The sequence below is a fragment of the Pteropus vampyrus genome, unplaced genomic scaffold (genome assembly GCF_000151845.1).
Source record: "Pteropus vampyrus isolate Shadow unplaced genomic scaffold, Pvam_2.0 Scaffold2, whole genome shotgun sequence".
Classification (NCBI taxonomy): Eukaryota; Metazoa; Chordata; class Mammalia; order Chiroptera; family Pteropodidae; genus Pteropus; species Pteropus vampyrus.
The window spans coordinates 7,837,272-7,851,677 of NW_011888783.1; the positions used below are offsets into that span (position 1 = coordinate 7,837,272).

Below are 14,406 nucleotides of genomic sequence, written 5' to 3' on the forward strand. Positions count from 1 at the left end.
ATAAGTTAAATGTACTTACATTTAGAAAAGTATATAACTTTCTTCTAATGGCGCCAAACCATTATGAAAGAGTCCAGAGTACTACATCAGGTAATGGACTTTACTTTGACAACTAGAATTGTTTTAATTATTTATTACTCTATTTTATCTTACACTGTGCTAGAAAGTGTACTATAATACATTTGTGAAATTAATGAAACTTTGCTAGTTTCATAAAATAATATATATGGTAAGAATTTTCTCGGAGGTAAAGGGTAATAAAGAATGAGATAAAACAGATTAAGTGGTTTCAGGTTAAAATTTTTAGAAAGGGAAATTAATGAAATTATATTTCTTACTTTTGGTAGTAAGCAATATAACAAAGTAATAAGTCAATATACATAACTTCTTCATGAATTTTGACTGCAGTATACCAGATCAAAATCACTACTTCTTTTTTTTTTTCTTTCTGGAAGGAGTACTCAAACTCCTAATATATAGCAATTGCCTTCAGTAGTAATATCTCATTTAAACAGGATCACTGGAGAAAATTATTTCAACATTATAATATCATTACAATTATTAAAAATATAATTTATCCTATGAATCATACTTTCAAAGAACTATTTTCCAAGTACGTTACATGAACTAAAGATGTTTACTATAAATATAATTAAAGAATAAAATTACATTCAAAATTAATTTTAAAAATGACCAAAACAATAAGAAATTACTGCAAATATCTATGGCATGATGACAGTTTGCAACTTTAAAATGCTGAAATGTATCAGCCTCAATCTACACAAGTTTCTTCATTATTTTAATATTTCTAGCTATATGATACGGAGGATGTGGTTAAGCAGTTCAACCAATATATAGTAAACAGATACTATAGAAAAATAGGAGCACACCAAAAACGTTTTGAATACTGTCTATCTAAAAGTTGGGACAACAAAGGGCAAATCTAAAATGATGAAAAGGATTCTGTCTCCCCCTATGTAAAATATGGTTCTTAATCTAAACAAGTAGAAAATGTAAGAGCCCTCAATGGTCAGGAAGGTAGTGTAAATAATTTAAAAAGCTACGTAACAGTAAAAAGCAGTGCATATAGTAGCAAACTGTAAAGAGCATTTTTCTTTGAATGGCATTTACACCGAATATTTTAAAACACATGTTAAAATCAAAACCAAACAAGAGCAGCCGTGAAAATTCCCTGAGCAGACAAAAGGAAGTTTAATTTAGCTTATTTTGCAAGACTAACCTGACTTGAGTCGTTTCTTGCTTATGTCTCTGGAAATCATATGGAAAACTTGAACTGTTACCCAAGATTGATACGTAGTAACAAATGAAAATTCTAATATTATAACCAATTACTGTGAAGAATAAACAATCATAGTCTTCTCACTACGTAAGCTGCTTTAGAACAATATACCCCTGAGCCTCATTCCAAGTTCTGGTTTGAGTACTGGTTTGCAAACTGTCTTTTTGGCGTGTACACAATAAACTTTTACTAATTACTACTTCCCAAGCATAATTGTGAGTGATTCATTGGTTTTACTTCTGTTATTTCCAAAATTTGATAGTTCACAGCATCAGACATGGGATCCAAAGAAGACCCTAGTGATTCAAAGGTTGGTGAGCAACCTGTGGCTGTTACCCACAGAACCCTTTGAACTCGCTGCTTTCTCACCAATCCTGGAGATTGAGCATAAGTCTCTCATGGATCTGATCTCTGCTCTCTTTGTGTTCTGAGCTCTCCAACTTTACTATGCATATTTGCTTTGTGTTTCTATTTGTTGAAGTTTCTTGGTAAGTCACCCTTATGTCTGTTAGGGAAGAAACTCATGATTTCCTGGGTTTTAGGAAGCAGTAGGATTACCAGGCTCCACATAGATTATTTGTTTTAGAGAATCTAAAAACAGATTAGGTTCCAACTGGCCCGAGTCTTCTTCCCCTCCCTCCTCAAAGACTCCTGCCTCTTATATGTATACCCACTCTGGGACAGGATCTTGTGGGGTTTTTTGGAAAACTGATGAACTTTTTGATATTTGGAATTGTAATGGCTACTTTGGGGAAACTAACTTAGACCATCTTACCGGGCACCTTTAGAAGAGAGGATTTCAAAACTCTCAGAGAGAGTAGAATTCATTCTTTGTGATATGCAGAAGCTTTCAAAAGACAAAACAACTCCAAAAAATAGCCTAAAAGGATCTTTATACCATGCAAATAAAATAAATATTTAGTAAAACAATGCCCATCTGAGTAGGTAACTTTGACTTAGTTTGTCTGCCCGAAACCCAATTTGGATCCAACTATTCTTTTGAGTTCTACACTTGGGACATGGCTAAAATTTTTAAAACAAATCCTGTAAGACATATATATATATATATATATATATATATCTTCCTGTAAGTTTCTGTATATCTATGTACATGTGTCATAGATATGTGATATTTTTCAACCTTCAGATGGTATTGCCAAAATTAATTTGTAAACATATCTATTTAATTGGCTTAAAGAAAATTAAGTATTTATATAATCAAGTCTATTCTCAGAAATATAGAAACTAATCCAAATGTTTTTCAAGTTCACATGATCTGGGATAATCTTTGATAAATAAAAGCTAGTTTAAGTTTGTTGGTTTAATAAAAGTAGGCATGTCTTCAAAATTTGTCAACAAGAAAATAATTTAATATGATGGTGAACTGTTTAGTGTCTAATCTAAGCATAATGGTTAAAAGCAAATAATTTAAATAAAGGTAAATAAAAGTTTATATTAAGTTAAACTAAAGAATTGACATTCATTGCATATCTAAATCATTTTAAAATAAGATAAACATTTAATGCTAACATAAGTTTATCTGCTTTTTAATTTTTTATAGAGAGACAAAAGATTTATGTCTATTAATAAACATGTTTTTGCCACATTGGAAAATTTACTACACGGGCAGAAATAACCCATACAAGACTCTTAAGTAAGTTTCCCAGCTTCGGGAAAGAAGCATCTACCAGAGAAATCTCATGTTGGCCATTGCCCTCTATGTGGGCAAGAGTGACCCCTATGTTAGATGCCTGTGGAATGCCACATGTGCACAGGGACATCCTGGAAATGCTGGCTGCTTTAATATGTGTTTGCTTGACAAACTGCACATAAAAAGGGGAATAAATGGCTGCTGCAGTGGGCTGGCTTCTAATGAGGGCAGTAACTGGACACTGAAATCCAAATAGAGGCTGAAATTCAAATTAGAAAGTTGGAAGAAGAGCTGAGATTAGAGAAGGACATGTGGTTGTTCACTATTCTGCTAACTTTGGGACTGGCAGACAAGGTAGGAAAACAGGATAATAAGCCGAAAACCTTAGTGTGCCATTTTGCAAAGCTAAGAGGGTATAAAATGCCATGGATTAAGATCTGGGAACTTGTGACAAAGCCTGACTAGGATGCTAAGAGTGGAATCTCTGGGAAAGTGATGAGAATAAAGAGGATGATATGGCAATTAATGAGAAAACATCAAAAACAACCCATGCCATTTGACCCCCGATACACAGAATAAACTTAAATAGCAATTATCCTGAAAATCCTAAGACAGAACTTACATTTTTTTCCTCTGTCCCTGGAAGCTGTAAACTTTATTACATCTTCAAAATATCAACACCCCGAGAGATAGCCAAAACATTGCCATAGAGACTGAAGAAAGAAAAAGGAGGTGCACTTTTTTAAAAAACGGACTGCTGTATAAGTTCCCTTGATTATATTGACTTGTAAAGCAATAACGTTTTTTACAAAACTGCTAGAAGAATAAGTATGAAAGAAAATAACTATAGGAAAAGTAGATAAGGAAAATAGAATGTATATTTTGAATAAGAAAAGATATGAAGAACATGTTTTTTGTTTGTTTTGGTAAAGAAAGCAAAAGAAAGTAATATTGTCCAAAAATTAAATGATCATTCCAAAATAAGAAAAAAAAAAATAGGACAAAACCTAATTGGAGATAGAGAGTTGCAAAAGGTTTGTGGAAATGAATCCTGAGAAAGGAACTGAATGTGTGGTCAAGCTAAGATTGGAATGGTTTTAAGTTTAAAAAATGTTTTAATATCAAAAGTATACTGTGTAAAACTAGAATTTTGTTTTCTCTGTTAAAAAAAAAAACACTAAATTTACTAAAAGTATTATTCTGCTCTTAATAAAAAATTATAAACAAAGGTTTTCCTTTACCTTTAATGTAATATGTTTAGAAAACAATAATCGTGTTTTATCTTTATCAGATCTTTGATTACTTAAGAAAACTGAGTCTTCTCTGTTAAAAAAAAAACTAATTTTTTTATAACTATGTAACTTTTTGTATATTTAAATGTCATAGGAATCATTGTCAAATAAGAAGTGATGCTAAACTTTCTCTAGTGTATATTTATATGAAATTCCTGGACAAATATGTACTGGTATACTGTTATCAGTCATAATTTTAAAATTTATGTTATAGAAATAACTAAATTCCCTTGTCAATGGCATTATAATGAACTCTCATCAGATCTTTAACCATGGCCAATTTTTTAAGTCTGTTGTTATTTGTAGACAGTTATTGTTTCATTCTGATACTTCTGCAAAACTGTTCCTGCAAAAATGCATTTTCAAGGAGATTCATCGAAAAGACTCTGACAAGTACTCTAGAATGAAGGTCTCTGATAACTTTGAAAATATAATAGTGAATGGGTTAAGAATTTCTAAAATTCTGGTGGAAATCCGATAAATTCATAAAACTACTAACACCCAGACCAGATCAACAAAAATTAATTACAATAGACTAAATCAACTGCTGAAGATGATTATAGTTTTTAAGGATTCATTTAAAACATTGCTGGTACTTTAATGTTTCACTTTCCAGATTTCAAGGACCCCTGTTTCTCCTCTCTTTAAAGCTATTTATAACTCATGTCAATTTGGTAAAGTGTATATTTGCAAAAAAGATTGAAACATATTTTTCTCCCTACTTGATCCCTCCAGAATTCAGAAATTCTTATTAAATATTCGTATTTTTTCATGACAATGTTTGTATTTGCATAATAAAAGTCTTTTCTCCTTGTAACAAGACACAATTGGACAAGTTTTTGGCCTGGCTTCTCAGCATCGAGAGGCTTTTGAAAGTCCAATCTGAGATTCCTTATGGAAATGTCCAGCAAAGATTTAAAACTGCCTATATGGTCAATTACTATTCTTGCTGCTCTTACTTAAATAACCAGGGCAATTTCATTAAAACTAGAATTAAGTTGAAAACAAATAAATCTCATTATGGTTATCTTTGATTGAAATGGGGATGATTACAGAGAGAAAATTATATTTTAATAATACACCTTTACAAATATCAGATTCTAATGCTGTTAATTGTCTGAGGTTTTGATTTCTAACTGCTAACTGGATTGAATCCTAAATTATTCTAGTTTCCTCCAAAATTTTGTTAGAACTCTCCAAACTAACATTTTCAATGTTGTCTCACTATTTTAACTTAGAATCACTATGAAACTAAAACTGCCCTTTTCTTGAAACCATGCAACTGAAAGCTGGACAACTTGATAGAAACTTCAGAGAAGGCATCACATCAGCTCATTTATGGACAATCTTCATGTCTGTTTTTATGAAGCCACTCAGAAAGATCACCCGAGATACTCACACTGAAAACCAAGAAAATCCGTCTGATTGCCACTGCTTGCCCTCCCTCACTCCATCTGAAATTGCTTCTAACTTGACATCAAGAAATTTTCTCAAATGGCTGATCTCCAAATTCAGAAACTGAATTTCTAATTTGCTCAAACTATTAATCTTTGTTTTTCTTTTGTTTCCATAGAAATGCCTCTCATTAAATAACCTGATCGCTCACATCATATAGAGGCATATTTTGGGTCGAAGCTCACCTGCAACACAGACTTTTGAAATAAAACATCCTTGTGTTCATCCTGTCCTAAGTAATCATGATGATATGTGTTTGCTAATATATTACGTTGTGCTTATGTAAATAATTTGTTAAAAAATTGAAACCCAAATACACATCAGCCAAAAAATTGTTGATTGACTTAGAAAGATAAGACATGAATCTAACCCATTTGACTGACATGATTAGTTAAATCTTGGCTCTTGGGGATCTCTGCTCTGGGGAATTTTTCAATACTTGGCCATTGCTCTCTTTATAGTCGTCATATTAACCTCTCTAGTGTGTTGTATAATTGCAAAGGTTTTAAATGGGTGTTGGCAGCCACTCACACATCAAATGGTTCCCATCAGGATCAGACAACTGGATGAAAGCAACAATAACCACATAAATGATGAAGACAGTGACAACATCATGTCCCTCTTCTTTAATGATAAACCAGTAGAAACAGCAAATGTGTGATTCTTCGGCCTGACTGTGTCAATGGTGGCAACCAAGAGTAATGCTATTGCTGAGAGAATGACCAAAAAGAAGAGAATCATTCAAATAAAAAATGAATAGAAACCAGCCTTTAAAAACTCCCTGAGCAGAGAAAACAAGTTTACTTATACAAACAAAGCTCAATTTAGCTTATTTTGAAAGACTAACTTGATCTGGGTCATTTCTTGCTTATGTCTCTGGAAATCATAAGCAAAATGTGAATTGTTTTCCAAGATTGATATGAGGTAACCACTGAAAATTCTAATATTATAACCAATCATTATGAAAAATAAAGTCACTGCTTTCTCACCATATAAGCTGCTTTATAACAATATACCCTTGAGTTTCATTCCATGTTTTGTTCAAGTACTCTTGGTTTATAAACTATCTTTTTGGTGGGTGCACAATAAACTTTTACTAATTACTACAGCGGATCCTTGAATAACATCCCTTTGTTTAAAGTCACTTTGTTATAACACTGAGGAGTAAAAAAGAAAAACTGATTCCTGGCCAGGGTCACTGTCTGTGTGAAATTTGTATGTTTTCCCCATGTCTGTGTAGGTTTTCTCCAGGTACTCCGGTTTCCTCCCACATCCCAAAGATGTGCATGTTAGGTGAACTGTCGTGTCTAAATGGTCCCAGTATGAGTTTAAGTGTGTGTGAGTGTAAGTGTGTATGAGAGTACCCTGCGTCCTGTCCACGATGGGCTCCTACCTTGCGTGCTGTGCTGCCAGCATAGGCTCCAGCCACCCAGGACCCTGAACTAGAATAAGTGGGTTGAAAAATAATGATCTTACTTGTTTTTATTAATCTTTCTTAAATGGATGTACAGCTCACATTTATACCAATGTTTAATATTAGAAGTGTTTTAGGTCTTTATTTAGAAGTTTGGTGATATATTTGTGACTAGAAATCTGTCTTAGGAACTTAAGTTTTGTTTATATCAATTAGGCTATGGTAAAATTGGTTACATTATACCTCGTTTTGCTTAAACTCCCAGTTTCTAAGAACCTATGGACAACATTAAATGGGATCTTACTGCACTTGAGTAATTAACTAGTTTTACTTCCATTATTTCTGAACTTTTGAAACATGGTGCACACTAAACAAACTACTTCAGCAGCCTGAATTTAGTTCTGAATACAACCGCATGAAACCTTTGGACTAGGTGGTCCTCAAGGGTCTTGCTGATCTCAATTTTCAATAAAACGTAATTGCAGTTATCAATACTAAGAAAATATTGGTGCAAGGCTGAGAAATGAAGACAAGATATTGGTCACTATTTTAATTTCAGCTCGCAAAAAATCAATATTTGGTGAACTAACAAGGTATGTTGGAATCATGGGTATCACTTGACAACATTTGCCTTAAAGTACTGCTTGCTTACATTTTTGAGTAGATCATAACATAATTTAATTGTTATTTCCTTACTTGAATAATGTGTTCTGAAAACAATAATGTGTTGTAAATTTTCTAGAATAAAAAACAAGTATAGCAAAAATATATATAACACTTTAAGTTCAGAAAAGCGAGACAAAGATGGTCTTTAATACTGAGTGTAATTGTTTAAAAGAAACTTGGAAGAATAGGCACCAACTGATTATGTTAACAAATTTATAAAGTGAGAAAGTTTGGGGATATATTAAGATACCACCCTAATCTGCCCTCACTCCTGATTTTTCTTGAGGATATTAATCTAACAATGACAGTTTTCATCAGCACTATTTCAGCAACTGGTCTCTTTAGTCTTATGCACAATTTTAAATATGTCACATAAATGGGCTTCGATGAATGGAGCAATCTTTCAAATTACATTCCCTAGGAGATGCAGAAATATGTAAGGGAATGACATGAATGATAATGTTATAATAGAGAATAATAGAACAAAAGGCCATATAGTATATTCCAAAGACCTACCTAATTTTAGTGAGTTCCTGTATATACAAAGGGGGAAAAAAGCAGATTTTTTTCATTATTTTCAAAATGAATACATATGAAAATGTTCCGAGTGATGAGAAACTTGCAAACATGTCAAAATATGTGAATACTTTTTCAACATATTCAAATTGAACAGGAGCTTCACTGAATATATCTTAACACATACTATTTAGTACTTAGCACAGAGCCTGTGAAGCCTAGAATAGTGCTTTGCAATTGAGGCATCTCAATAAATCTGAATGAATTCAAATATGTTGAAAACCCATTAATGAATTAATTATTCTTTTCTTGCCAAACCAAGTACTTAATATATAAGAAATGGAGGGCAGATTATAGAAACAGGGCTTAGTACTGATAGAAATTATTGGTTTGCATATTGAAGGATGAGAAATAAAATAAATTTGAATTCAAATTATTCTGTGCATATGGCACTATTTCTAAACACCTAGAGAGGCAAGTGGACAAGTAGAGCATCTTAAAACAATAAATGACACCAATGCCATCTCTATCAGTAGATATTATCATAGCAATTCCTATGGATTTCATATAAATTATAAAGAAAATATGTCTGGAGTCAGGAAATCTGCATTATAATACTGACTCACTGTATGACCTCAAAACTACCATTCATTCTTTTTGAATTTTATAGTCTATAAAACAGATATAATGCTCTAATGAGATACAAAAATGATGACTAACAGAATGTAATGAACAAATTAGTAATGATTTCCAAAGTTCCAAAGGCATATCCCAAATTCTGTATTAAAAGTGATTAAATATATATTTAAATTCTGTATCAAATATATTGAAATATATATTTAAGTGTTTTAAATATATATAATTAAAGCAAATAAATTCTGTAGATCAATTGAAAAACATAAGTTTAACAAGATGTCTTTATCCAATAAACAATTACATATACAATGGTGGTTTGGGAAAATCTAGGGAAAAAGAACAAGTATATGTAAAAGGTAAACTTAATTCATTACCATTGAACCATATAACTTATTCAGAATATTCTGGAGCACTAATAAAATATTAGCTTATTTCTTATTCCATGGAATTAAAGCTATATCACAGATATGATGCTATTTATAACACAAGTCATAACAAGCAGAGTGACCTTTCTCTTTGCTCGTAACACATTGCAAAATGGAAATTTGCTTATTCTCAGTTAAAATTGTCAAGAAGAATATCTTTAAAAGCTCAGAAATAGGGTCAAGATTGACAACAGAATTAAACTTTAAGTACTTTTTAAAAATTTTATGTATGAGTGGCATAATGTGGCCTATGGAAAGGACTGTACATTTTGATCATCTCAATATGAGTGGCAGGATTACATTCTAGATTTAGTACTAAAGCAATTAATCAATGTCACTGAAACCAATGTTTTATTCTATATGTAATTTTATCTTCTAAGTAACTTTTAATTTATGAAATATCACTCTATTAACAGTGATAGGCTATCTTAAATCAGTTCACCAAAACCAATGTTTTATTCTATACATAATTTTATTCTCCAAATAACTTTTAATTCATGAAATATCACTGTATTAACAGTAATAAAATCATTTTTTCAAAATCTGTATTTTAAAAATATTCAGAATATCCATTATTTATCTGGTAATTGAAAATACTTGGAATTTCTTTGGAAAAATCAAAATACCTTTTCCTTGAACGTTTTTTGTTTTAAGTTGTGCTTTAAAAAAAAAAGTCCTCTTAACTTAGTACACATTTCAAAAGGCAAGAATGTGATGATGTTTTTAAAAGAAAAATTCAAAATATGTCAAAATCAAATAGACAAGAAAGTAAAAAGAGCTCATAATTATTATTCTATGAAACTGAGTCTAAAAACATAACCATAAATTCTCACTTGAAACTGTTTAAAATGTAGTACATACACATGTTTAAGATTTGTGTTTCTTATGAAGGTGCTAATTCTGAGAAGTTTCAGATTCAGTTTTCTGTTTTTAGCTTATAGTAAAGTTTTAGCTTATAGTAAGTCCTCATGGCATCTTATATGCTGTAAATAGTACATTTTTAGGTCACTATAGATGTTTATAAAGAATAAATGTCCTTTAACAAAAAATTCACTTATACATATATTTAGAATCTCTTGTTATACTTAAAGGTTAGATATGTCTCATTCTCTTCAATAACAAAATCATCAAAAGAAAATAAACATATGACATATATCACATTGTTAAGTAATAGTTTTGAATATAGTTGGACCATATATAAAAATATACATTGCTTCTGTCATTATAAATCTCTTAAAAGGAGGTACAAACTTGGGAAGTATAGGAATAGAACCTGAAAGGACTAGCTATGAAGTCTCTATAAGTCCTTTTATTATAACTAAGAGAAGTATGATAAGAGCTATTTCTAAGACTTTTTATCTGTTTGTTGCTTCTGACATTTGTACATATTCAGATTGATTCTTCTCATCAAAGTAGCTGCAAGTTAACACCCATTTTAATCCCAAAGTTACACTGGCAAATCTAGACTTTAACCTATTCTTTATTGATATGAGTGATAAAAAACTAATTAATTTCAAACCCATAACAAACAAGTCAGCGTAAGCAAGTTCAACCATTGTTAGAAAGACAAAGTTGACTGAAACATCAAGACTACCATAACTTTAACAAGTCGAGGTATGGCAAATAAATATTTTTTTCTATGAACTCTATGGTATAGTTTTAGCACCTACATTGTATTTGTAATATGGAGATAAGATCTTGTTCAATAAGTTTACCCTTTCCCATAGTGAAACTTGACTTTTTTTTTTTTTTTAAAAAAGCATACTTTCTGCAAAATGAAGACCCCTCCCCCCCAAAAAAAGTTTACTTTCCTACAGGTTGAGTCCTCTAAATTGAGCTAGAATAATCTCAATAATTCCCTTAGCCTTTGCCTACTGCTCTGTATAGTACTCCATTAAGAACGACCACAGAAGAGTATTTGCCCTTTCTTTTGTTCAACAACAACAATCTTATCCAGAACAATAATAAAAGCAACAAACTAACCCTGCTTCTTGAACTCTTAAATGAGCTAAGAGGAGGGATCCAATAGATACATAGGAAAAAGAAAAAATAATCGAATCATCATAACAATGTCAGAATTCACTTAAAACTTCTGATGAGAACTTTTTATTCTTGGAAAACACATCAGAGGACATTAAAAAATATGTAGAATCATATTTTAATATATATAAAGATAAGTAGATTAAGAATACTGTATTTAAATTTGGATTGTGTCTGTGCTTAAACTTCTACTCTACCTATTCAGGCTAGATTAACACTTTGTAAAAAAAAAAGGGGGGGTTACTGCTTGCTAATGGATCTGGATTTTAGGGATATATACATTTGCATATTACCACTTTACTCTGGCTTTACCCTCTTTGCAGTACTTAGCCTAATGAGCCTTCTTTTTTTTTTTTTTTTTTTTTTCTTTACTGAAGTGTATACTTCTCCGGAGATGCCAATACAGGGGAGTCCGTTCTTCAGGGAAATTTTGTAGCTAAGAGGGGATTTGGGAGAAGTAAGAGCTATCATCCTGCACTATCTCAATGCTCAGCACATCTTCTACCACCAATCAGGAGTGCTCTTCCTAGTAGGATGCTGAAAGATGAAGCTCTGTGGTCCAGTGAGAACCTCCCAGCGACTGCATGGGTTCTGTTTGTCTATAGCATGTTTCCTAGTGGCTCGCCCCTCACACTTATCTCCAACATCTTTTGAGTAAATAGCTTGAAGTTGACGGCTTGGGGTTCTGGAGTCACTCAGTTAAGCTTAGTACTGACAACTTCTCACTAGAGAAGTTTGCTACCAGTCCTTCAGGAGACAGCCTGAATAGAAACTCCTTCTGAGACCATCCTTCCATCCCTCCACTTGCTCCAGGCCACCAGCCACATGGCTCCCTGTCTCCATCAGAGACACCCACATCCTCATTCACCTTCAGCTTCCTAAGCCGAAAAATGTTATGGGGTCACTTGGGGTTAGAGAATTTTCCTTTTCTTTCTTATGAGGAGAAACTGGAGTAATCTTCAGCATTATGGAGTGAGATGCAGTCCCGGAGCATTGTTGAAGTGTCAACCAAAGCCCTGGATCACAGCTTTCCCAAGATTCCTGTCTTTTTCTACACCTAATTCTCACCCCGCACCCATAAGATAAATAATTGAATACGTTATAAACCAAATTGAATCCCAGCACCTCCGAAATCTCACAGTAACCTCAATCCTCCAAATGCCCTCTTAGACAAGAGACAGGGAGACAGGGTGAAAAGGGAGTGGGGGGAAGGAGGTCAGAAGCGATTACCAGAGTTTTGTTCCCGTTCTTGCTGAGAGGGCCCCGGAAAACTCCCTTGATGTTGCGAAAGTGTCCGTTGCTGAGATGCGTGGAGCTGATGACAATGTAGTAACACTCCATGGGGCAGCCGCCGCCTCCTCCACCGCAGCCGCCGCTCCCATGCACCCCGCGCCCGCAGCCGCAGCGCGCCGGAGCTTGGGAAGGGTGGGCTAGGGACCTGCGGGGAGGACGAACCTCCGCCTCTCTCGCACGCCCTCCAGAGACAGGCTCACTACACCCCTCTGCCGTGCGCGCCCGGGCTCCTCCGCCTCCGCATGCTGGCCGCGCTCTCCTTCAGTCCCTCTTTCTCTCCTAATTCTCCCTGGGGCGAGGTGCCCCGCGGGAGGATCGCGGGCTGGGAGGGGCGGGCCAGGCAGGCTGCACAGAGCGGAGCGGGAGTCAGTGCAGGCTCGGCGGCCGAGCGGAGCCGGGCAGCGGGAGCCGCCCGAGCGGTAGCAGCTGCGGCGGCGGCGGCGGCAGCATCCCCCGCGCTCGGTGCCCGCACTCGGAGTTGCTGCTGCTGGCAGGCATGAGTGTTATTATAGTGAGCGGCGTTGCCGGTCCATTGCACTGAGCCAATGGCAGGGAGCCACTGGGCTGATACTGAGAGCTGTCAGAGGAGTACATCTGTCACCCGCTGCCTCCCTCTCCCCACCCTCCCCCACCGCCGCCGGGACCCGGCCTCGCGGGTCGCGGCGCGAGTGGGAGCGCGCACCGAGCGGGACGCCCCCCGCGCAGCGCCGCGACCGCAGAGGGCCAGGAACGCGAGGCCACCGTGGGCGGGAGGCGGAACGGCCAGCCACCGAGAAGTGGGAGACTCCTATGAGGTGGGGGCGGAGGGGGAAATGAAGAGACAGAGATTTCTTGCCTAGCAGTCGGGGTTGAGGGAGGGTGTTAGGGGGATAAATAAATTAATAATTCAATACCAAAGCCAACCGCTTCCAACTGCAGCGTATTCAGGCAGGTGCCAGAAGCTGCTTCTCCCTCTAGACAGTTGCTACCCATTGGGCTTGGGTTATTTGATTTTATTTGTTTTTAATGTATTTTTAGCTTGGAGGTTGGATCCTGTTCAGAGTCTTAGAATGCCTCCTCCCCTCCGACCAGTACAATCACCACCCATTTGTAGAGCTCATAAGTGCTTATGTTGATAGTTGGGGAGGTGGGGGTGGGGGGAGCGGGGGGCTTGAAGATGCTACTGGAAGAAGATAGAAGGCGAAAAGACGGACCTCTGGTTTATGTGTTCCTCGACCTAGCGGTCCCCTGACACACCTCCCCTGAGAAATTCGGGTCTTCCTAAATTGCCAAAGATGAAAGGAAAGGGATGCTTTGTCGCAAAGAAGCTGCTTCCAGGAGCTTGCTTTGCATTTCTTTATAGTTCTTTTCCCACTACGGTGAGTGGTAGCGAACAAAAGCGTTTGCCCTAGAAGCGACCTGAATGGAAAATCTCTTGCTAAGGAATTAATGGGCTCCTTACGGAAAATAGGGAATGGGGTCTGGTATATTCCTGTCCCTGAAGACATTATCCGGCAGGTTTTTAAGTGGCCAAAGCAGCCATCTGCCTGGATGTGCCCTCCCACTCTCCTTCTCACCCAGATGATACTCTCTTTGTGTAAGTTTAACTCCTCTGAGGGGGTAGGGTGAGGGCATCCCATCAGGTATATATACACGACTCATTAGTCCGCACTTTAAAAGATCGATTAACAGTGGGAGGCTGGGAGATGGTCTCGTCAATGAATTTGCTAAAGGCTTTA

At 35.7% G+C, this 14,406-nt stretch overlaps 1 protein-coding gene across 1 annotated transcript in view; it reads right to left on the bottom strand.

The window, feature by feature from the left end:
- ZNF804A (zinc finger protein 804A) overlaps positions 1–13,335 on the bottom strand; it is a 242,670-nt gene extending 229,335 nt beyond the window's left edge. The window contains exon 1 of the mRNA XM_011356452.1: positions 12,626–13,335. Coding sequence (XP_011354754.1) covers positions 12,626–12,736 — 111 coding nt within the window. The 5' untranslated portion in view covers positions 12,737–13,335. The remainder of the gene's footprint in view (positions 1–12,625) is intronic.
- Between the last annotated feature and the right edge of the window lie 1,071 nt (positions 13,336–14,406).